This window comes from Cnephaeus nilssonii (assembly GCF_951640355.1).
Source record: "Cnephaeus nilssonii genome assembly, chromosome: 1".
Lineage (NCBI taxonomy): Eukaryota > Metazoa > Chordata > Mammalia > Chiroptera > Vespertilionidae > Cnephaeus > Cnephaeus nilssonii.
In genome coordinates, this window is record NC_137072.1 from 114835766 (window position 1) to 114858882 (window position 23117).

The 23117-nt window shown below is 50.7% G+C and overlaps 1 protein-coding gene across 2 annotated transcripts in view; it reads left to right on the forward strand.

The window, feature by feature from the left end:
* The window catches only part of STK32B (serine/threonine kinase 32B), a gene marked incomplete at both ends in the record, with an annotated part of 145438 nt that overhangs the window by 39926 nt on the left and 82395 nt on the right, over window positions 1–23117 (forward strand). For both annotated transcript variants that reach the window (XM_079781717.1, XM_079781718.1), the window contains one exon: window positions 22943–23094. In XM_079781717.1, coding sequence (XP_079637843.1) covers window positions 22943–23094 — 152 coding nt within the window. The remainder of the gene's footprint in view (window positions 1–22942; window positions 23095–23117) is intronic.

Consider the following 23117-nt stretch of genomic DNA (forward strand, 5'->3'; position numbering starts at 1 on the left):
ACCGAGGATTAATTTTTAGGGAGCGTGGAAGAGAGAGGGAAAGACAGAGAGAAACATTGATGTGAGAGAAACACATCGATTGGTTGCCTCCTGCACGTGCCCAGACCAGGGCCCGGGCCTGGGAGGAGCCTGCAACCAAGGTGCGTGCTGTTGACAGGAATCGAACCCGGGACCCTTCAGTCCACAGGCCAATGCTCTATCCACTGAGCCACACTGGCCAGGGCCACACAGGCATGTTATTTTTAAAACATTATTTGGAAAGAATACTTCGCACGGGGCCTACCCTCCTGATGAACTTGCCAGCGTACAGTGTGCTGTGCTGACTGTGGGTGCGGGGTGGGCAGCAGACCCCTGAGCCTGTTCGTCTTGCTGGACCAACCCTATGCCCCTTCGCTAGTGACTTCCCATGTCCCCCTCCCTCCCTCAGGCCCTGGTGACTGTGTTGCACACCTCACTTACCTGTAATCCTGCAGTGTTTGTCTTTCTGTGACCGGCTCACCTCACTTAGGGTGACAGCCTCAAAATGCATCCATGTTGTAGCATCCTGCAGACTTGCTTTCTTTATTTACAAAAAAAAAAATTATATATATATATATATATATATATATATATATATATATATATATTAATTGATTTTAGAGAGAGGAAGAGGGAGAGAAGGAGAGAAACATCAATGATGAGAGAGAATCATTGATTGGCTGCCTCCTGCACACACCAAACTGAGGATCGAGCCCGCAACCCCGGCATGTGCCCTGACCCGGAATCGAACCGTGACCTCCTGGTTCATAGGTTGACGCTCAGCCACTGAGCCCCGCCGGCCGGGCTTTCTTTCTTTCTTTCTTAAGGCTTTTGTTGTGCCTGTCGACCACGGTTATTCATTTATCTGAAGCAGATTCTCCATCCGAGTCGCCACTTCCTCTCCGCCCTGTGGGTTGGCTCTGGGTTAGAGGGGAGTTCAAGGGCGAGTCTGTGTTCCCCAGGAGCGTCGCATCCTTACACCGCACCCTCCGCCCTCCGGCAAACAAGGGTCTCCCCGGGGTGGTGGCCACTGCTGGGAAGTCAGTCAGCAAGGCCTTCAGAGCGTGCAGGGCAGGAAAAGGGACGCGTCCATGTTTTCCACGTTGGGCCGTGGTGGTAAGTAAATAAATGAGGTCATGTAGTGGCGTTCCCAGCACGGAACCAAACCCCGGCTCAGGCAGCACGGCGTCCCTCTCTGCTGAGGCACCTGCCCTCCGAGGCGGCAGGGAGGGGGAGAGGAGACGTGAACTCCGCGTGCTGTTGGGAAGGAGGTAGGAGTAGTAGCCCGTGTGGTTCTTGCATGGAAAGGCCTCGGTTTGGACAGAAGCCTGGCACCGGGACAGGCAGGGCTGTGGTGTACCTTTAAATTCCCAGAGCATCTCGCCGTGTGCGCCGTGTCCCTGTGGATAAAGGGTGGGGTAAGGCTCGGCAGGGTTCATGGTCTTGCGTGGCACTTGTTCTTCTGGAAAACCACACGGCTCTGGGTTTAACAGGAGCCTTGACGGAGGGTTTTCTCGGATTCCGTGTCTTGCCCTGGTATTGGTGGTTTGTGTGGAAATGATACAAAGCTAGCCGGCTGTTAGGGTCACCAAAGGAGGAACCCACGAGGCCGAAGTGGTGAGGGATTGTGAGTTTATGAGGTCATCTGGGTACCAGATGGGCTGAGCCCCCAAATGGCACCAGCCCCCAAAGGCGGGGAGTCGGCGGCTTTTAAAGGACCCCAGGCGGGCTCTTTCTGGGCGGAGAGCTCTCTGTGCAGGTCCGGATTCCGGGAAACTCCGGAGGGGAGAGAGGGTGGTCTCAGCCAGTGGAATGTGGTCTAAGCACGTGGAGTGCCCATCGTGAAGTGGCCTGAAAGTCGGTTCCCAGGGGAGGGGTGTAGATTCAATGATTTGATCAGACCCAACACCGGCTTAGGTTGGTTTCTTCATTCCTCCCCTCATTCATCCATGTATTCCCTCTCCCATCCCTCCATCCATCCACCCCCCACCCACCATACAGAGGACCATGTTGCCCTGCGTCCTGTTCCAGGCTCTGAGACTGTAACAGTGAACCAGATGTGGTGCCGGCCTCTGCGGCTCTCCCAGACACAGGCAGGAGGCAGGGAGACCAACAGGGGAAGTCCCGTCTGGGAAAGACGGGTGGAGAAGAGCCCGGAGGTGTGGGTGCACAGGGGTGGGTTTGGGGGGTACCACATGCGGACCTCACAACGTGCCCTTTCTGTGGAGGGCAGGGCTGACTCGATGTCGATTTAATATTTTCTAACACTTCAGTATGATAATTTGCCAACATCCGGCAAAGTTGGAGGGACGTTAAAGTCAACACCCATATCCGCCATCTGCATTCTGCAGTGAACATTTTACTAGACGTACTTTATGAAATACCTGTCCTACTCATCCATCAATCCATCTGATCTCCCATGCATTTTAGAGTAAATTGCAAATATCTGCACACTTAGCCCAATTGTTTCAGCAAAGAGATTCGTCTGTAGTTTTTCTTTTGCTGTCAAAGCACACGCAGTGAAAGGCACAAATCTGAGGTTTGCATTTGTTGAGTTTTGAGAACTGCAGACACCTGTGTAACGTGAGTATATTCTGAGATGTAGAATATTACCTTCATCCAAAAGTCTCCTGTTGACCCTTTCCAGCCAGAGCCCCTCTGTCCCCCCACCCCTGCCCCCTCGATAGATCAGGTGCGCCTGTTCTAGAACGCGATGTAAATGGGGCCCTACACCCCGCACTCCTTTGTGTGAGGGAGGCTCCATGATGATCTGCGTTTTGCGTGATGTTTTTTGAGATTCGTCCACCTTGCTGTGTATCAGCACTTGTTTCCTGTTGCTGATGAATAATCGTCCGTTCTCGGAACACACCATGGTTTGTTAATCCGCTTCATCGTGATGGACTCCAGGGCTGTTCCTAGGTTTGGCTGTTTGTGGACGTTGCTCGGAAAACCTGCAGGCTCTTTGTGAACAGGATTCCGTTTCTCTGCGGTTGATGTCTGAGACTGGAATTGCTTGCGACAGAGCAGGCGTCTGTTTCGTTTTGTGCAGAAACTGCCGAAAGGCTTTCCGACGTGGCTGCGCTGCGTTCTGCTCCTACTGAGGGCTCCGTCTGCTGCGCATCCTCGCCAACACGTGGTGCTACCGGTCTTTCCCGCGTTAGGTATTCTGAGTGTTTCGTTGTATTTCAATATGGTTCTCACTAGCATTTCCCTGACGAGTAATGGGGATGAACTTTTTTTTTTTTTAATATGTATTTTTATTGATTTCAGAGAGGGAGAGGGAGAGGGAGAGGGAGACAGAAACATCAATGAGGAGAAAGAATCATTGATTGGCTGCCTCCTGCACGCCCCCACTGGGGATCGAGCCCGCAATCTGGGCATATGCCCTGATCAGGAATCGAACCGGTGACCTCTTGGTTCCTGGGTTGACGCTCAACCACTGAGCTACACCTGCCTGGGCTGAACTTTTTTTTTTTTCTTTTTAAATATATTTTATTGATTTTTACAGAGAGGAAGGGAGAGGGATAGAGTTAGAAACATCGATGAGAGAGAAACACTGATCAGCTGCCACCTGCACACCCCCTACTGGGTATGTACCTGCAACCAAGGTACATGCCTTTGACCGGAATTGAACCTGGGACCCTTCAGTCTTCAGGCCGACGCTCTATCCACAGAGCCAAACCTGCCAGGGTGGGGATGAACATTTTTTTTATTGTGCTTCATGAAAAAGTTATGAAGTTTTTATTCATAACTTTTTGCCATTAAAAATTGGGTTGATTTATAATTAATTTTATTTTAACAATATATTTTTATTGATTTCAGAGAGGAGGGGAGAGGGAGAGAGATAGAAGCATCAATGATGAGAGAGAATCATGGATCGGCTGCCTCCTGCACACCCCACACTGGGACTTGAGTCCTCAACTCGTGCCTGTGCCCCTGACCGGGAATCGAACCCTGACCTCCTGGTTCATAGGTCGATGCTCAACCACTGAGCCATGCTGGCTGGGCTGCTTTATAATCATTGAGTGTGGGCTGTATGTCTGGATGCCGGTCCTTTGTCAGATATGAGACGATTCTCTACGAAGCTGCGGTCCTCCTGTTCACTTTTCTTAGTGTAGGTCCCGTGCACAGATGTTTCCCGTGTGGATGAGGTCTAATGTTTCGAGTTTCTCCTTTCAGGCTATTGCTTTATGCGCCTGGTAGAAGAAAACTTGGCTCAGGAAGACATACTCAAGTCACCACGCTGTTTTCCTGTGTCCCTTTGTAAACGCTTTGTGGATTAGCTGACAGGTGTAGTTCCGTCGTTCGCTTTGCCTTACACTTTTTGCATGATGTGAAGTAAGGGTGGAGGTTCACGTGTTTGGTGTCTGGATATCCGTTTCTTGAGAAGATGTCCTCTGCTTAGCGGCTCGCTCTGGGGTCCACATGGAAAGTCAGGTGCCTTGCAGAGTGGGCCGTCTTCTGGGTCCTGTTCTGTTGGCCTTACCTCCTGTCCAGGCACCAGATTGTCCGAATGGCTGCAGGTTCACAGCAAGTCTTGAAACCAGGTCGTGCGGCGCTGGCCGGGGGGCCCTGGAAAGGTTCGGGGCCCCCCTGGAGGGACGTGTCGGGGGGCAGCCTCGCCAGCCTTCACAGCACATGTGGCTGAGCAGTGTCTGCCTCCGCCATCAGACTGCCAGGCTCCCGAGAGGTCGGGACTGGTCCTTATCATCCCCGTCCCATCGGCGCCTGGCTCCGTGCTCAGCGCGTGGTAGAGGCTTGGTGATCGCTGCCCAGTGCAATGAGGAGGGAGAGAGGAGGAGGAGACGGCCCTGTCTGCGGAGCAGCCGCCGATGGCATCAAGCACGGAGTAGATCGCGTGCTCGCTGCTTCAGACAAACGCGTCTCTTAGTGCGAGCCTGGGAGGCCCTGCGTCTGGCTGATGCCTGCTTCTCAGACACCCCCCTGCCCCCGTCTTCCTGCTCGTCCTCTCCAGCCCTTCTTCCTGTCTCTCCAGCACGCCAGACCGATTGCTGACACAGGGCCATTGCACGTGCTGCACCCCCTCCAGCCCTCCCAGTCCACCCGGCACTGTCTCCTGACCCCTCTGATGCTGGGCCAGCGGAGAGTCCGGGGCGAAGTGCGCGCTCTGAGTGAACTTGGACGGAACGGGGCCCAACGCCCTTCCAGGGAGGGAGGAGGAGACCTTGGGGAGAGCGTTCCGAGAAGTTTGCTTCAAAGCCGCCCTTTTTGGATTGGCAGCGGCCCCTCCGCTTCAGGAGCCGGAGGGTGGGAGCCGAATAAACGGGGAGTTAATTAAAATTCATGGAATCGTGGAGGCAGTGTGCGCACGCAGTAGCGGAAAGTGGCGCAGAGTAATAGGATGATAGTCCTTTACGCCCCTCGAAGGAAGGCCCTGGTGCAGCTGGGCAGGGATTGCACGCTTGGTAATGCCGGGCCACGCCGCCTGGCTAGGCGTGGTGATCATTTCCGAACGCGAACGTATTATTAGTCGTCTCATTCCACATGCCAGACTTCCACATCTGCATGTCAATTTACGGGGTGAAAGAAATAGTTGATTAATAGCAGACTAACCAATTTAGGGCCCAGACTGCAACAAACCGGCTGCGGAATTAAGCAGGGGTTCGATTTTACACATGCCTTTATCAGTTTGAATGTTCAGAAACATTTTTTTAAAATATATTTTTATGGATTTCAGAGAAGAGGGAGAGGGAGAGAGAGCTAGAAACATCAATGATGAGAGAGAATCATGGACTGGCTGCCTCCTGCACACCCCTGACTGGGGATCGAGCCTGCAACCCGGGCAGGTGCCCTGACCGGGAATGGAACCGTGACCTCCTGGTTCATAGGTCGACGCTCAACCACTGAGCCACGCCGGCCGGGCATGAGTGTTCAGAAACATTTGACTTGGGTATTTCTCCCCCCCGCCCCCCGCCCCGCTTAAAAATAGACTTTAGGAATCGTTTTGATCTTTTAAGTTGCTGGCCTTCGTGGTAATGGTAGCTCTCAGAAAATGCCCAGCAGGATTTTGAGGTGGACAGTACACGTTTATGGCCGCTGCCCAGCACTGTTCTAGGCAGCTGTGTGTGACCAACAGCTGGACAAGGTTCATGATGCCACAGAGCTGACAGTTCCATAGGGGGACACGCGGACATGCAAACAATGAGCAAACACGGTGTTTCAGCAGCCATCATTGCTCTGTGCGGGAGAATAGTGCAATGGCCTGGGAGGGGAGGGCTGCTTTCTTTGATCATGTGAAGATCTGGGGGGAAGAACACCATAGACGAAAGGGGCAGCAGACACAAAGGCCCTGTGGCAGGCACAGAGTCAGTCATGGAGCAGGGGCAGGGGCAGGGGCAGGGGCAGGGGCAGGGGCGGCGGAAGCGTGTGCGGTCCCTGTCTGCTAAGCAGGGACGCAGAGTCCGTGGTTGCTCTTGGGGAAAGCGACGAGCTCATCTGTCTGTAGCATGCCCGTCGGAGAGCCTCAGCTCGAGTCTGTCAGAGCTGAGCTGGAACGCTGGCTCAAGCCGGGGACTCTGACAAGTGGCCTCGCTTCCCGGAGCCTGGAAAGGGAGCTGGTACTGACGCAGGAGCCGTGTTTAGAATTCTGAAACACGATGCTCGCCCTGGAAGCCCTGACTGTGTGCGCAGTCGTCTTTCCCAAAGGGCGGCGTCCGTCTCCTGGAGATGAGAGATTTGTTCATTTGCTGCTAATGAGGTTGTGTGGGCTTGAGGCGCCCTTTGGAGGGATTTGCTGGCTCCGGGCTCGCTGTATGAAGAGCTAAATGTCACCGGGAGTGCAGGCTCCCTCCTGAATGAATGGCTTTTGAGCCTTGGCCGGGGCGGCTGACCCCGCACTGACCGATTTGACAGCCTCCATCACTCAAGTGGGTTTCCCGTCATCTTCCCGTAACGCGTCCCATTCCCTCCAATGGGTGAGCCTTCCCCCTGCACGGAGCCTTCCAACCTCGCTTCACCCAGCGACACGTTTCCATCGCCGAGGATGTCAGGAGCACCAGGCTGGTCCTGGCCCCTGGCCTCTGGCCCCACACTTCCTGGGTGTTTCCCGACACCGTGCGCCCCTCTGTGACTCCAGAGGGGATCAGTGGGTGTGTGAGCAGTGGCCTTCATTTATTTATAAAACACACGGGCTCCCTTCTTCCATCTGCCATCAGGAAGAACTCCCTTCCGCCTCCAATCTCAGATGTTCCGTGCTGTTTGTTTAGTCTTTATTATATTTATTAGAGACCCGGTGTATGAAATTCATGTGTGTGTGTGTGGGGGGGGGGGGGGTTGTCCCTCAGCCCGGCCTGCACCCTCTCCAATCTGGGACCCCTCGAAGGATGTCCTACTGCCAGTTTACAGGGATCAGGCCTAAACCGGCAGTCGGACATCCCTCTCGCAATCTGGGACTGCTGGCTCCTAACCGCTCACCTGCCTGCCTGCCTGCCAGCCTGCTCGCCCCCAACTGCCCCCGTCACCGGCCTGCTCGCCCCCAAATGCCCTCCCGCCAGCCTGATCACCCTCAACTGCCCCCCATGCCAGTGTGCTCACCCCCAACTGCCTCCCCTGCCAGCCTGCTCACCCCCAACTGCCCCCCTGCTGGCCTGCTCACTCCAAACTGCCCCCCCCCCGCTGTCCTGATCACCTCCAACTGACCCCCACTGATGGGGTGAGGGGCTGATGGCTGTTTGAAGGCTGGCAAAGCCCCCCAGCAGGGACCCTCACCCCATTGGAGTGTGGCCAACCTGGGTGAGGAGCTAAGAGCTGTTTTCAGGCTGGCCACGCCCCCGGGCAATCCAGGCTCCCAGCCCCTCCTTTTTTTCTTTTCTTTCTTTTTCTTCAGCGCCTCCTTGAGCGGAGGCCAGGGCCGGCTGGAAGCAGGTATCTGGGATTTATTTATCTTCTATAATTGAAACTTTGTAGCCTTGAGTGGAGGCCAGGGCCGACCAGGGCTGGGGGAAAGCTTGGCTTCCTCCATCACCGGGGGCAACCCAAGCCTCCTGCTGGCTCCAGCTCAGTGGCCGCCGCCATATTTATTGGGTTAATTTGCATAATTGCTCCTGATTGGCTGGTGGTGTAGCGGAGTGATGGTTAATTTGCATGTTTCTGTTTTATTAGTGTAGATTCTGTCACAGTTGTATACCTCGGGTCCCCTTTTGAAACCCTTCAGAAGCTCCCCAGTGCCCTCAGGACAAACACCAACTGTATGAGTTTGCTAATGTTGCCATGACGAACCCCGTAGACTGGGCGTAACCGGCAGGAATTATCTATCGCAGGCGTCCTCAGACTACGGCCCATGGGCCACATGCGGGTGTTTTTGCTGTTTTGTTTTTTTACTTCAAAACAAGATATGTGCAGTGTGCATAGGAATTTGTTCATAGTTTTTTTTTAAACTATAGTCCAGCCCTCCAACGGTCTGAGGGACAGTGAACTGGCCCCCTGTTTAAAAAGTTTGAGGACCCCTGATCTATCGTCTCAGTTCTAGAGGCCGGTTGGCCATTGCACGTCCTCCGGAGCCTCGCTCCTTGGTGTGCAGATGGCCATCTTCTCCCTGTGTCTTCACATCATCTTTTCTCTACATGTGTCTACCTCCAAATGTCCCCTTTTGTATATGGCCTCCAGTCCTATTGGATCAAGCCCACCTTCGTGACCCTATTTTAACTTAATCATCTATTTGAAGACCCTCTCTTCAAATGCAGTCACGTTCTACGGTACCACATAGTAGGGCTTCAGCTGATGGGTTGTGGGAAATGCAATTCAGCCCACAACACCAACCTTTCAAACTTGTCATTTAATGCCATCTGTCACCTGCCCTCACTCACCTGTCTCCTCTCCTCTCCTCTCCGAGACGTGGCTGTGCTGCCTCCCTCAGGCGGACACCAGGGAGCCTGGCCCAGCGCGGGCTGGAACTCGGAGAGACGAAGGGTCAGTGTGGCTCAGAGGGGAGCTGGACACACCCTGAGGGACACCTCCCCGTGGTACTGTCCCTTTTTATAAGCTGACTGAGGACAGTTTAGAATCGAGTACCCAGCAGCTTGAGCACCTTAGGGGACTGTGGTGCCCAGCACTTGTGTATCAGATGGGCATGTGGCCGGCCATGGGAAACGGAAAACCTGCCTTATTGTGGCTCAGACAAAGCGGGGTTTATTTTTCTCACATAACCGGATGTCGGAAGGCAGGTGGCTCCCCGGTACAGGCTCAGCATCTCAGAGATGCCCCGGCCTCGTGGCATCAGGGACTGCTGCAGCTCCAGACATCACATCTGTGTTCAGACAGGAAAGGGGTGGAGGGGAGAAAAGGCTGCTGGCTTCTCTCTATCCAGAAAGAAGACGTGCTGGGAGTGTCTAGCGGACTAATCTCTCTCATTGGCAGAGCTGTGGTTACCTCTGGGTGCCCGTATTTAACGGCGCACGTTGCCTCCTGGAAGAAAACGGTCGTCCTGTTATAGGGGGGAAGGGAGGATGCGCTGGGCAGTCAGCAGGCTTTGTCTGCAAAGACAGCCTTCCCGTCGGCTAAGGACATTTGAACAATGGACCCAGCAGGCTCACCTCCTCAGTAATGGTACTTAATCCTGATTCCTCCCCTCCGCAGATCCGTGGTTTTCTCGGAATCTTGGTCCTACAAACATGAGTGCCCTTTCCTGTCACACTCACGCTGTTTAGTCCTTGAACAGCTTTTGCCAGGTGCACGCCAGCGGGGTGGGAGGGCGGTGCCGTGAAGGTCAGCTGGGTCAGGGGAGGGGCGGTGCCGGCCGGCCCACGGGAGGGCAGTACCGGCCTTGCACCACATAGTTCTGGGTCCCAGCTCCGCTCCGGCCTCTGGTTCTGGGGCCCTCCACAGCTGTGGGTGCGCCGACACCGTCCGCGCTCTGAGTGTGACGTCCGCCAGAGACCAGAGGCCGCGGGTGTAGATTCGTGTCCCCCTTATTCTCCGCTGACTCGGGACCCTCTCCCCGGGTTCTTATGTGAGGTGTGCCTGCCACCTGCCATGCTTAGGTCAAATCGCCCAAAATCCACACTGGCCAGCGTTTATGTGTTTGTCCCAATAAGTTGTAATGACGACGGCATCGGTCCCTGATGGGATTAGACGAACGAGGAGCCTTCATTGGGCGCTTGCCTTGCAGCAGCCGGAGTGGCCGTGGCCAGATGGCTCCTCCTCCGCCTCCGCAGCTGCGAGCTCTGGTGGGAAGGGCCCGGGGCTGCCCCGCTGAGGAGCGGAGGTGCCCGGCGGGACCCAGCTCTCCCACCTTCCCGTGTGCCCCTGCGGCCTGGGCAGGGGCCCTGGTGCCGAGGAGGGCTGACGTCCCTCCACGACACCTGTCCTGGCTCCTGAGGCTGAAAGGCTGCCAGGTCTCACAGGTCCCCTCCTCAGGTGGTTCCCAGGGACTGAGAGCCCCTCCCCCCACACTGTGAGTACAGGCAGGAAGGACGCCCACCTGCAGAGGCCGCACAGGGCTGGCCGATCCAGTACCAGTGACCTGCAGTTCCCCCTTGGATTCCATCTCAGGCCTGGAGGGCCGGGCCAGGGGGGAGGGGGGCCTTCAGGTCAGGAGGAGGTGACGCCTGCAGGAAGGGTGTGTAAGCAGAGGGAACAGAATATCCTGTGGGTCCTGTTAACGAAAAAAAAACATTGAAACCTGTAAAGAATTTTAGTGAGTTTATTTGAGCCAAACTGTCGACATATGCCGGGAAGCAGAACCTCAACGAATTGAGATTATGCTCCGAAGAATGGTGGGTTACATCTGTATTTAAGCATTGCCATCAAAGGAGGGACATAGGTGGGCTACATGAAATTCATTGGATAAAGTCAAATGGTGGGAAACCCCTGGGATTGGACAAAAAGTAAAATGATGGACACATACTTAGGTGGGTACAGGAACAATTAACAGGATAATGAAGGAATTTGAGGCATCTGTCCTGGCGCCTACCACATTTGGTTGTGCCCCAGGGGCTCCAGCAAAAGAAGGAAGTTACAAGTTACCCAGACATCTCACAGATATGTTATCTTAGAGGCGAAAAGGCAAATGGGCTCAGGAAAGAAGATCTAAGTTGATCTTTGTCAGGGAAGGTATCAGCTTAGGAATGACTGCCCACTATAACCTGTTTGTAGTTAAATATTTAATTTTCAAACCATCCTTTGTGGTTATTCCAGGTCTCTGAGTTTGCAAGACTGCCACGCAGGCCTCCCCTGAGCTTGTCAGGTTAGCATGTGGCTCCTTTCGTCCACACATTCCCCTTTTGGTCATAAATCAATCCAAAGGATGCATTGATGACCAACCTTTTGGTTGGATAATGGAGTCCCACGGTGCTAGGAAGGCTCATTCCTAGGATGTCTCAGTGTCAGCATGTCTTGCTGAACAGGTGGACCACTGGGGATGGGGCAAGACCATAACCTTAGATGGCATTTAAGGTCGAATTATATATTTTAAAAAGGCAGGTAAATGGGAGGCAGTCAAATCCTATATGTCCTTGTTAAAAAGTATTCTGGATCATTTCTAATTTTGAGCCACCATGATCCGAGTCTTTTTGCTGTTTGTCTTACGTTTTGCTTTTCTGCATCTAATATAACATTTACATATCAAGAACAAAAGTAACAATAGTAAACCAATAACACTGATTAGGAACAGAAAATGTCTAATATTAGACAAGGAAAAGTCTAAGGGGAACAAGCATCCCAGCCAACCGAAAAACCCTTTACATGTATTATCATAATTTTTTATTAAGCTAATTATATGTTTTCCTCCTTCATCCACCGTCATTTGTACTTTATGATATGTTTGGCCGGATGAATTAAGACTCTCTATTATTTCATCATCTAGAAGTTCTAATTTCTCTTCTGGCCAATTAGTTTCCATAGAAATGACTTCATGGGGAGGATTAAGTTCAATTTCCCAATACATTGGTTTTTCAGTATCAATATTATCATAGGTTTTATGAACCTCAGGCAAAGTTATTTTGCCTATAATTTCAGTATTACACCATATTCCAGTATTATTTAAAGTAAACTTGGTGTTATTACAGTAAAAATCACTTATTATAACAGAAGAGTTTTTTAACCCTTCCCAGCAAAAACGCCCCTTTCCCATATACCATATATTGTTATTCATGGGGGTAGATACAATAGGCCAGGACTGGGTGAATTCAGTATTCCATATGGATTGGGGGCATAACCATTCACCTTTCCGACTTTCACAATCAGACAGTGATATGGGTTCCCATTGTTTATTATTTTTAAATATGGCCCATCTACTTCCCATTGGAAGTATTCTAGTATTATTGAGGATGGTCCCTATGCCGGCCAGTTGAACTACTGGGAATTTAAGCCTAGGATTTAACCGAGGCACCTGGGCTTTTAAGACACAACGTCGTAGATCGCATTTCCCATCCAAAATTTTCCAAATTCCTGGGGAACCATATGAGTCCCATAAGTGTCTGGCCTGGGCTTCTGCAGCCATTATAGTTGGCCATTGTTTCATAGCCACTTCAGATTCCATTTGCATTAACATAGACAATAGGCCCTGTTGAGTTAGGGCACAGGCACGTTCCCATTGTTGGGTTTGTGCATGAGTTTTTAGAGTCCGTCGAGTCTGTTCTATCCATGAAACTAAGGCTTTATTGTCTTTCCATGCTGCTTCCCACCCTTTTCCTTCTTCCTGAAACAGCATTCCCTCTATATGACCTATTTGAGATAAAGAATCTTTTTCTAATGAATGACGTTCTTCATTAGCTGCAAGTTCAGCTTGTCCCAGAATACCAAGGCCAGCCCCTACTCCTCCAAGTATTCCCCTTTTTCTTCTTTTAGGGGGCCAATGTTGTTGGATCCACCAGGAATGTTGTTGCCATTGGGTAGCTATGGCTTGGGAGCAGTTAGGGTATACTGAGTGGATCCAAAAATGTTGAGTTTCCCATGCCATAGTTAAATGGGTAGAGGTGACCCCCAAATGAGCTAGAGTTTGAGTATTCCATAGGGCTTCCCATAAGCGTCCAGGACGCAAGGATGGTGGGATAGTTACAGACATATCTACCCACCAAGTAATGCCAATAATTTCTGAAATAGGGACCCATTGATTTCTTTCTTGCTTCACAGACATCCAGCCACAAGAACATGGCTGGTGAGTCTGAGGACAAGATATGCTATGACAGATAGGACAGGCTGCTGCAAGCCTTTTGCCATCATATCCAGGTGTTTTTCTTAGCTTTTCATCATCCATCTCTATAGCTATACAATATTCATCCAGGTTAGATCCATATATAATTCTACCAGTGGAATTATCAGGGAGGTGTTCTTGGAGATATTTGCTTAAGGTGGGTCCTTTATAGTAGATATAGCCAGAAAAATATGTACCAAAGCTTATATTGATAGTAGGAGAAGACCAATGTGTGGCCAATAAAGCATTAATTTCACGATCATACCTGATAATCAGAACATCATTGTGTACTAAGTGGGAAAGATTAGCAGGTATCCAAGTTAAATTTTTCATATCTAATAAGGGAGGAGGTCTGGGGAGGCAGATATTGTTTCCACTAGGGAACCATAAGGAGGATAATAATAATATGAAAATCATTTTATATACATTCAATCAATAACAATCAGATGGTATAAAACAAGGTTCAAGCAGTATCAGTTTGTGAGCATACAGGCCTTGTTGATGTCGTCTTGGGATAGCTGTCTGCCTCTGTGGTCGGCGACTTCTCGTCCTCGAAAGGTCTCAGCTGTTCCTTGTCCTTGAAAAGTCTTTGATCTCCGCTGCAGACGGAGATGGGTGTCGGAGATGGGAGTAGACGTCCATTCACAGTTAGGTGCCTTTTTTAAATGAGAAATGTGAATCCATGAGCTAACTCCTTTAAGTTTAGCTGCACATGGGTTAGTTAGTAATACCTGGTAAGGTCCCTTCCAACGAGGTTGGAGAGAATCTTTTATTTGGTGTCTTTTCCAATACACCAAATCTCCTGGTTGTAAGCCGTGATCTTTGAAATCTTCGTCTCCCGGGAGCGCACTGTGAAATGAATCTGTTACCAATTTATCAATTTCTTTAAGTTGGTTAATAAGCCCTTGACAATAATGTAAAATGTCTCCTTTTAGTAAAGTTGGTTCATATGCCCCTTCGTCCAGATGCATAGGGCGACCAGTGACTATTTCATAAGGAGAAAGCTTATGTTTACCAAAAGGAGTAGATCTCAGGTTGAGGAGTACTATGGGGAGAGCTTTTGTCCAGGGGAGATTAAAGGCTTCTGAAATTTTGGCTAGTTGAGTTTTGATTATACCGTTGGTACGTTCCACCAGTCCAGAAGACTGGGGGTGATAGGCACAATGGAAATGCTGTAGTATAGGCCAAATGTTACAGATGGATTTTATTATTTGCCCAGTGAAATGAGTCCCTCGGTCACTATGCAACTCAGAGGGAATTCCCCAATTAGGAATTATTTTTTCTAGTAACAATTTACCAACTGTTAAGGCTGTTGCTCTCCTGCAAGGAAATGCCTCAACCCAGTGAGAAAACATACAAATCATGACCAATATATATTTGTAACCTTGAAATGATGGCATTCTGATAAAATCCAATTGCCATATCTCAAATGGGCCCAAAGGAAGTGGGAAATGTCCTTGGGATCCATGGAGTGGTTTTCCTGGGTTATAGTTTGGACAGATAGAGCATTTGCTGTACACTTTATGAGCTACTGTAGGAGAAGGTTTCCAGTAATATTGTTTACTCCATGAAATCATCTTTTCAGGACCCCAATGCGTTAGCTCATGTACATGATGAAGTACAGGTAGTTGGGCCCCTACAGGTAAAATAGGTTTCTGATTGGGTCCAAGCCATATCTGTCTGTCTAAGTCAAAAGTTCCCCCTTTTTGTTGCCATATTCTCTTTTCGTCTTCTGTGGCTGTGTGTTGAAACTGTAAAAGATAATCTTTTATTGATTTAATAGGAAGTAAAGAACATTCCCGGGTCTGGATAACTTGACTGTTCAATGCTGCCTGCTTAGCTGCAGCATCAGCAAAATGATTACCTTTTGCTTCCATGGTGGTGGCTTTAGAATGCCCTGGAATTTTTATAATTGCCAATTGTTTTGGTTGCTGTATGGCATCTAAAAGTTCTGCAACCAGTTTTCCATTTTTTATGGGCTGCCCAGAGGAAGTTAAGAAGCCTCGCTGCTTCCATAACGTTCCAAAGTCATGAGCTACACCAAATGCATAGCGACTATCAGTGTAGAGATTGGCTACCTGACCTTTGGCCAATTGACAAGCCCGAGTCAAAGCAATGAGTTCAGCTTGCTGGGCAGATCTGATTCCAGGCAGATAAGAACTTTCAATTATATCCACCATGGAAGTTATAGCATATCCAGCTCGGAAATGTCCTTGTTCATTCTTTAGATAGGATCCATCTGTGAACCAAATTAAGTCAGCATTATCAATAGGAGTTTCCTGTAAATCATTCCTAGGAGCAAGAAGGTGATCAGTAAGTAAAACACAATTGTGGGTGTCTCCATCCTGTAAAGAGGGTAACAACGTGGCAGGGTTAAGGCGATTACACCGAGTTAAAGTAATATTAGGTGCAGAGAGCAGGAGTACTTCATAAGAAGCCAGTCGACTAACAGAGAAGTGTTGAGTGTGATGAGAGTTCAGCAAGGATTCAACAGAATGAGGAACATATATAGTTAAAGGGGAGCCCATGACTATCTCTTCTGTCTGTTTACATAACAAGGCTGTAGCTGAGATGGCCCTCATGCAAGGAGGGAGCCCTTTTGCCACTGAATCTAGTTGCTGACTATAATACCCTATAGGTCTATGGTGGTCTCCGTGTTTCTGAGTTAAAACTCCTAAAGCATTGCCCTTACTTTCATATGTGAAAAGGAAGAAGGGAAGTTTATAGTTTGGATGCCCCAGAGCAGGAGCTTTAGACAGTACTTCCTTTAGAGTCTCAACAGCTTGTTTCCCTTCAGGGTTCCACTGAATTGGATCAGGTGTATCGGACTTTAACAGGGCATAAAGAGGCTGGGCTATTAATGAAAAGCTTGGAACCCAATTTCTACAATATCCGGTCAAGCCCAGGAATCCTCTAAGCTGCTTTTTTGTTTTTGGAAGAGGAAAAGATAGGATTCCTCTAAGTCTTTCCGGGTTAAGCAGTAGCCCATCCTTTGATATGAGATGGCCAAGATATTTTACTTGAGGTAAGCAAAATTGAAGCTTATCCTTTGAGACTTTATGTCCCTTTATAGCTAGCTGTTGCAGTAAGTAAATTGTGTCCTTTTGAGAGTCTAGTAATGTCCTAGAGCATACAAGTAAATCATCCACATACTGAATTAGAGTGGAATCTCTAGGAAATTTAACATCATTTAGATCAGCTTTTAATATCTGGGAGAAATAGGTGGGACTTTCTGTATATCCTTGGGGCATCACAGTCCAAGTAAATTGTCGATCTTCCCAAGTGAAAGCAAAGAGATATTGACTGTCCTTTTCTACGGGAATGCTGAAAAAAGCACTACATAAATCTATTACTGAAAAATATTGGCAGTCCTCAGGAATAGCTGATAATAAAGTATGTGGATTTGGAACCACAGGATGTCGGGGAATAACTATCCTATTTATAGCTCTGAGATCCTGCACAAATCTCCACCCTTTCCCATTTGGTTTCTTTACTGGAAAGATAGGAGAATTACAGGGACTTGTACATGGAATTATAAGTCCTCTTCTTAAGTAATCTTGTATAATGGGCTTAATTCCAGCTAGTGCATCAGGTCTTAGAGGATATTGGCGAATATTAGGCAAAGGCAAAGTACTATCAATAGTTATTTTAATAGGAGTGGCTGACTCAATTTTGCCAATATCTGTACTGGAAAGGGCCCAAAGTTGCATTGGAACTTTTTGCAACAAACGTTCAGTTTCAAGATTATTTTCCTCTGGTGAAAGTTCCTTTAAAATCATTATTTTCCCAATTGGTTCAGTATCTGATTCATTTAGTTCTAAATACATTTCACCTTTTCGGGAGAAAGATATATGAGCATCATGGGTTTCAAGAAAATCTCTCCCTATCAGGTGAATTGGGGCCGATTTGACCAGTAAGAATATATGTTGCCCCGTAACATCCCCAAGTTGAAAGGGGACAGGTTCTGACTTAAAAACAGTCATTGGTTGGTTAGATACCCCTACCATTTGTACTGAAGCTTTGCTCCGAGGGAGAGGGAAACTTAGATGGGTAGGGTTAAGGACAGATAAAGTGGCCCCAGTGTCCACAAGGGCTTTAGTAACTTCTCCTTTTATGATAATTTCAATTTCTCCTAAAGTATTAGTAAGGAGAAGGGGAAGTACCCTCTCATAGTCCTCGGAGCAGCCCTATGCTTGCTTCTGTCTGTTTTCTCTTTTCAAATCCCATTTCAGTTTTCTACAGTCTTTCTTATGGTGGCCTGGCTTTTTGCAGTAAAAACAGACTCCTTTCTCTCCTTTTCTAAGAGACTTTGGAGTAGAACTGGCTTGGTTGCTTAATTGTTGAAGCTGTAAGTTCATAATTTGGGTAACTTTATCTTTTTCTTTCTTTTGGATAGTTTTAGATAGCTGATCAGCCAAAATAGCCAGTTCATCAGCATGGGTAGTCTGCCAGGTCAATTTATGTTGTTTGATCAGAGTTACAAGTTCTTCATCTAGTCCTTCCAAAAATGCCGAATTTAGTAAGGGATCATTTCGATGATCCTTGAAACTGTCCGGCGACAGACCTGAATATTGTTTGAAAGTCTTTTCAAAACGTTCAAAGAAATCAAGCACTGGTTCATCAGGCTTTCTTTTACATTGCTGGATCTTGGTCCAGTCCATTCTCCGAGGAAAAATTTCAGGTATGGCTTGATAAAGCCGGTGGGCCAATTCCCTGCATTTTTCTCTGTCTGTCTCTTTCTGTTTTAAAAAATCATCTACAGGAGTATTCCAGTGAACCTTATTCAGCCATTCTGTTGCCTTGCTCTCAGAAACCAGTAGGTGTATTAATTGGAACAGGTCAGAATAGCCAGGATCATACGTTCTAACAGTTAAATCAAATTCCTTTGCAAACCCATCAGGGTCCTGCAGAGGGTCAGGAAAATCTTTAGCTAGGTTTCTTAATTCTGTTCTAGTCCAAGGAACATATACAATTGCTGGATCCCCTCTACCTGAGACAGGCTTTTCCCGGAAAGGAGCTGTTAGAATTCTTGAATCATCTTTCTCTGAGTTTGTATTCTCATCTTTCCCTAGGTCAGCAGGGAATGGTAGTTGAGGAGATATAGAAGGAGGAGGAAGAGAGGTGGAGGGCAAGTCTACACAAGGAAGCTCAGACAGCAAAGGGTATAGCGGAGGGGCAGTGAGAGGGGGAGGAATGGGGTCTTGGCACTTACTTGCTTCAGTAGCCTTCTTTAGTTCAGAGACAGTCTCCAAAATTTTCTTATTAACTTCTTGTAGAGAAGATATTTTATCCGATCCTCTCCTGGAAGCCTCTAATTTCCAATCAAGATAAGCTTCCCATTCATTTAATTTAATTTTAGAGCCGGCTTTTTCTAATTGAGCGTGCAGAAAAATCAATTTGGGGGTGTCAAAAGTTCCCCACTTTGGCCATTTCAAGTTGGTATCATTTTTAGTTAAACTTTCCCATTTTTGTAGATACTTGCAAGTTGAAATTCCATATGAGTTGTACATGTACCCTGCTGGAGTGTTAACAGGGGGCTGGGATTCTTGGGGTTTAGCAACCTCAGAGGTGCAATTTCCCATCTTTAAAATTTATTGTTATTATTATTGAATATCTGCAGAGTCTGAGCAAATTTTTCTAGGGGTGTTATGTAGTGGGTTGCAAAGTGTACTGCTTATGGGTTGAGCTCCATGAGGCTCTCACCCCTCATGTCGCAATTCAACCCTCTTACGTGCCTCGGTTTCTCTTCTGGCTGTACAGCCAGAAGGGCTCGGGGCGCTGGCTTACCAGGCCTTATGTGCGCTCCCCCGGACGAGCCAATCAGTTAATTACAGTTGAGTTGGAATTTCCCTATGGGGCTCCTTCACGTCGTGAGGGATGACCTCTGACACCTCCACAAGGTTCTTAGTCGCCTAAGAACACCCGAGAATCGGGCAGGAGGGAGGATGTGCCCCTTTATCTTCGGAGCTGAACGAGTTCAGCTCTCATAAGTTTAACGAAGGTATTTTGCTCAGACTCTCAGAAAGCAATTCCAATTGAAGAGCCAAAATCAAAACCAGCCACCTGTTTTTTTTTCTCCAGTCTTGCCTTAACCTGGGTTCTGTTAACCCTTAATCTTAGTTTCACCTCGAGGATTTTAAAACACAGCTCAAATAAAGTCAGACCCTCTACCAAAAGAAGGGAAGGTCCTGGATCCAAGAGAAAACTCACCCAAATTCACCTGATGCGGCGGGGAGCCGGCGGAGCTCAATGGGCCCCTTGCTGGATCCAGGCACCGAATCCGAGTCCGCAAGGTGGTCCTGGGTGAGCTTCTTTGGAATCCTGCCGCGACTACGCCAAGTAATGTTAACGAAAAAAAACCATTGAAACCTGTAGAGAATTTTAGTGAGTTTATTTGAGCCAAACTGTCGACATATGCCGGGAAGCAGAACCTCAACGAATTGAGATTATGCTCCGAAGAATGGTGGGTTACATCTGTATTTAAGCATTGCCATCAAAGGAGGGACATAGGTGGGCTACATGAAATTCATTGGATAAAGTCAAATGGTGGGAAACCCCTGGGATTGGACAAAAAGTAAAATGATGGACACATACTTAGGTGGGTACAGGAACAATTAACAGGATAATGAAGGAATTTGAGGCATCTGTCCTGGCGCCTACCACATTTGGTTGTGCCCCAGGGGCTCCAGCAAAAGAAGGAAGTTACAAGTTACCCAGACATCTCACAGATATGTTATCTTAGAGGCGAAAAGGCAAATGGGCTCAGGAAAGAAGATCTAAGTTGATCTTTGTCAGGGAAGGTATCAGCTTAGGAATGACTGCCCACTATAACCTGTTTGTAGTTAAATATTTAATTTTCAAACCATCCTTTGTGGTTATTCCAGGTCTCTGAGTTTGCAAGACTGCCACGCAGGCCTCCCCTGAGCTTGTCAGGTTAGCATGTGGCTCCTTTCGTCCACAGTCCCATTCCCAGGCTGCCGGGTCAGACCTGGGCACGTCTTTTTCACTTTTAAAATCCTCACCAGGGATTGTTTTTCCCCCATTGCTTTTTAGAGAGAGTGGAAGGGAGGGGAGAGAGAGGAAGAGAGAGAGAGAGAGACATTGCTTGCCTCCCGCACGAGCTCTGATAGGGGCGGGAATCCAGCCTGCACCCGAGGTACGTGCCCTTGACTGGAATCGAACCTGGGACCCTTCAGTTTGCAGGATGACGCTCTATCTACTGAGCCAAACCGGCCAGGGCAACCAACTGCCCGTGTTCATCTCTGAGGTCAGACTTTCAAGCCTATTCAAACATCATTAGCTCTACTTTGAGCTTGGAGTTCTAATTTAATTCTGAAGCGTCTGTTCCAATCCCATGCCTGTCTCTGAGCTGCTGTGCGTGTCACCCTCCTCCTGCCTGTCCCTGGGCGGTGAGAGCCATCATCATCGCCGATGAGGGTCAGGGGTCTGGGCCTGGCCTTGCACAGCCGCGGCCTCATCACAGCCCAGCTGCCTGGGGCTGGACCACAGGCTCCCAGCCCGGCCGCCTCTGCTGCGCATTCCTTCCGAGGAGACAAACGAGGAGTAGGGAGGGAGACGTGCCAATGAGCAGAACCACCAGCCCACCGCACATCTGCCTGCGGGCGTGGGTCTCGGCGCCCAGGGCTCCAGAAGTCTCTGCTGGGACACCCCCCCGCCCAAAGCCAGGGCACCCCGCTGCCTTTGGGCAGCACACCTTGGCCTCCTGGCGTTTTTCAGGTTCAAGGTCACTGAGAAAGGAAGCTGCCTGGGCCTCTATGCCACGAGTTTGACTGCCTGGAAACACCTTCTGGAGGTGTCCTGAACTGTGCTCATTGAGGCACTAAGGTTCACATGACATTACCGTCCCCCTAATGCTGCGGGGCAGCGGCTCCCTGGGTCCCACTTGTCTCCTTTAGTGAACCCAGTGGGCAGGGGGGGCTTTGCCAACTCAGTGCAGCCGGAGACTGAGACTAGGCTCAGAGGCAGAGCCGGAGCTGGAGTAGAATTCAGGCTTCCCCCTTGTCCCGTACCTGCCCCAACACACCCACAGCCAGGCAAAGCCCAAAGGAGTCTGATAGCCCAGCGAACAGCAACCCAGAGCAAACCCAGCTCCTTAGTGGCCCCTCCTCACCTCCGTCCGTCCCCCTCCCCCCCACCCCCACCCCCGCCGGGATTTTACCCAGCATCTGTGTCCCGGGCCCTGATCTCAGGGAGGAAGCGGCCCTGGTGGAAGAGGAGGCGGCAGCGGCAGGGCGTCTGGTTGAGTCCTGAGCGTGAGGAAGCTCTCAAACCTCCCGCCTCTTCCTTTGTCTGCCAAGCCAGGCGGTGTCCCCCGAGGGCACGAGCTCCCGGGAGTGCGGAATGGGGCTTACTTGGGAAGAGGGTCTTTGGGGTGCAGCTAGTTAAGGTGGGGCCGCCCTGGTTTAGGGGGGCCTAAGTCCACCCAGGATGGCTGGTGCCCGGGTGAGAAGGTGGCCTCTGGACACAGACACACAGGGGAGAGGCCAGGGCGGGTGGCGGGAGCGAGTGACGGGCCGCAGCTGTGAGCCCAGGACCCCCAAGGACCCAGGGCTCCCCCAGGAAGTGGGGAGGGGGCCCCAGAGCCTTCGGAGGGTGCAGCCCTGCGACCCCTGGGTGTGGGGCTTCGGGTGTTTCCCACACCAGTCAGTGGTGCGCGTTGTGGCGGCCGCGGGCACGCACACGCCTCGGGGTTGTCGGGAGGGTGGGGCGGTGCACACGCAGTGTCGGCCCGGCTGCCGCTCGGCGCCCCTCACCCCCGGCTGCGTGTCCCGGCTCCGCGCCTCCTGTGCTATGTACAGGGCGCCTTTTCTTTGCCGTTTGCATCTTGCCATCCTCTCACGCTCCCCCCACCCCACCCCTGCATTAATCCCTTCAGAGAGGCTCCTTGACCTGACCGTCCAGCCTCCCTGCCCGCCCCCCTTGCTGCCCCCAGTAAAGGAGTCTCAAGAGTCAGACCTTGGTGGGGCTGGCACGCTGCCCTGCTGTGCAGCAGCTTGTTGAACTCCGACTAGAGCGTGGTCAGCCGGGGGCCGCGCCTCCTCGTGCTCAGGGCGGATACTGGCTTTATTCATGAGGGTCTCGTGGGGACAGGGATGGGGGACACTTGGCTCAGCGTCTGGGCCTGCGGAGGGGCTCAGTCCATGGGCGCTGCTGGTACCGCCGCTGCCGCATCTCTGCTCCCCAGTGGCATGGCCTGAGTTTGGGGGTTCCCAGGAGCAGGCTCCGGGGCCAGGACGGAGAACAGGGCACCAGAGCGGAGGAGAGCGAAGGGGGCCGCGGTGCCCCGTGAGTCAGGGAGGGGCGCCATCAGCCAGTGACTTGGTGGGCAAACTCTGTCTCCGGGAGCCCAGGCTGATCCCAGCCCAGGGGCGAGCGGCCTGGGGCGTACCGTGCTCCCAGCTCGGGTCAGGGGTCGCTTCTTCGGCCTTAACCCTCCGGCATTGCTGGCAGAGGGCCCTCCGCAAAGGAAGCTGGCGCTGGCGGGTGGCGGGGGTGCTGGGTGGGAGGCCTGGACGCCGCAGGGTGCAGACACCGGGCCTTTGTTTCCCCGGCGGAGAGCGCCTCCGGGCAGGGCCGCCCCTTCCTCCCGCATCACGGGCTGCTCTCCCTGCGCTCACCCTGCCCAGCCTGAGCTTAACTGTTGGATGGGGGTGAATAATCCGCCAGCAGGGCAGACTCGAACCCCGAGCCCGGGCAGACCCGCAGGGAGGGCGGCTGGCGCCCCGGGCCTGACTGTCGCTCTGCTGTCGCCAGGTGTGCATCGTGCAGAAGCGGGACACGAAGCGGATGTACGCCATGAAGTACATGAACAAGCAGAAGTGCGTGGAGCGGGGCGAGGTGCGCAACGTGTTCCGGGAGCTGCAGATCATGCAGGGCCTCGAGCACCCCTTCCTGGTCAACCTGTGGTGAGTGCCCCATGCACCCCGAC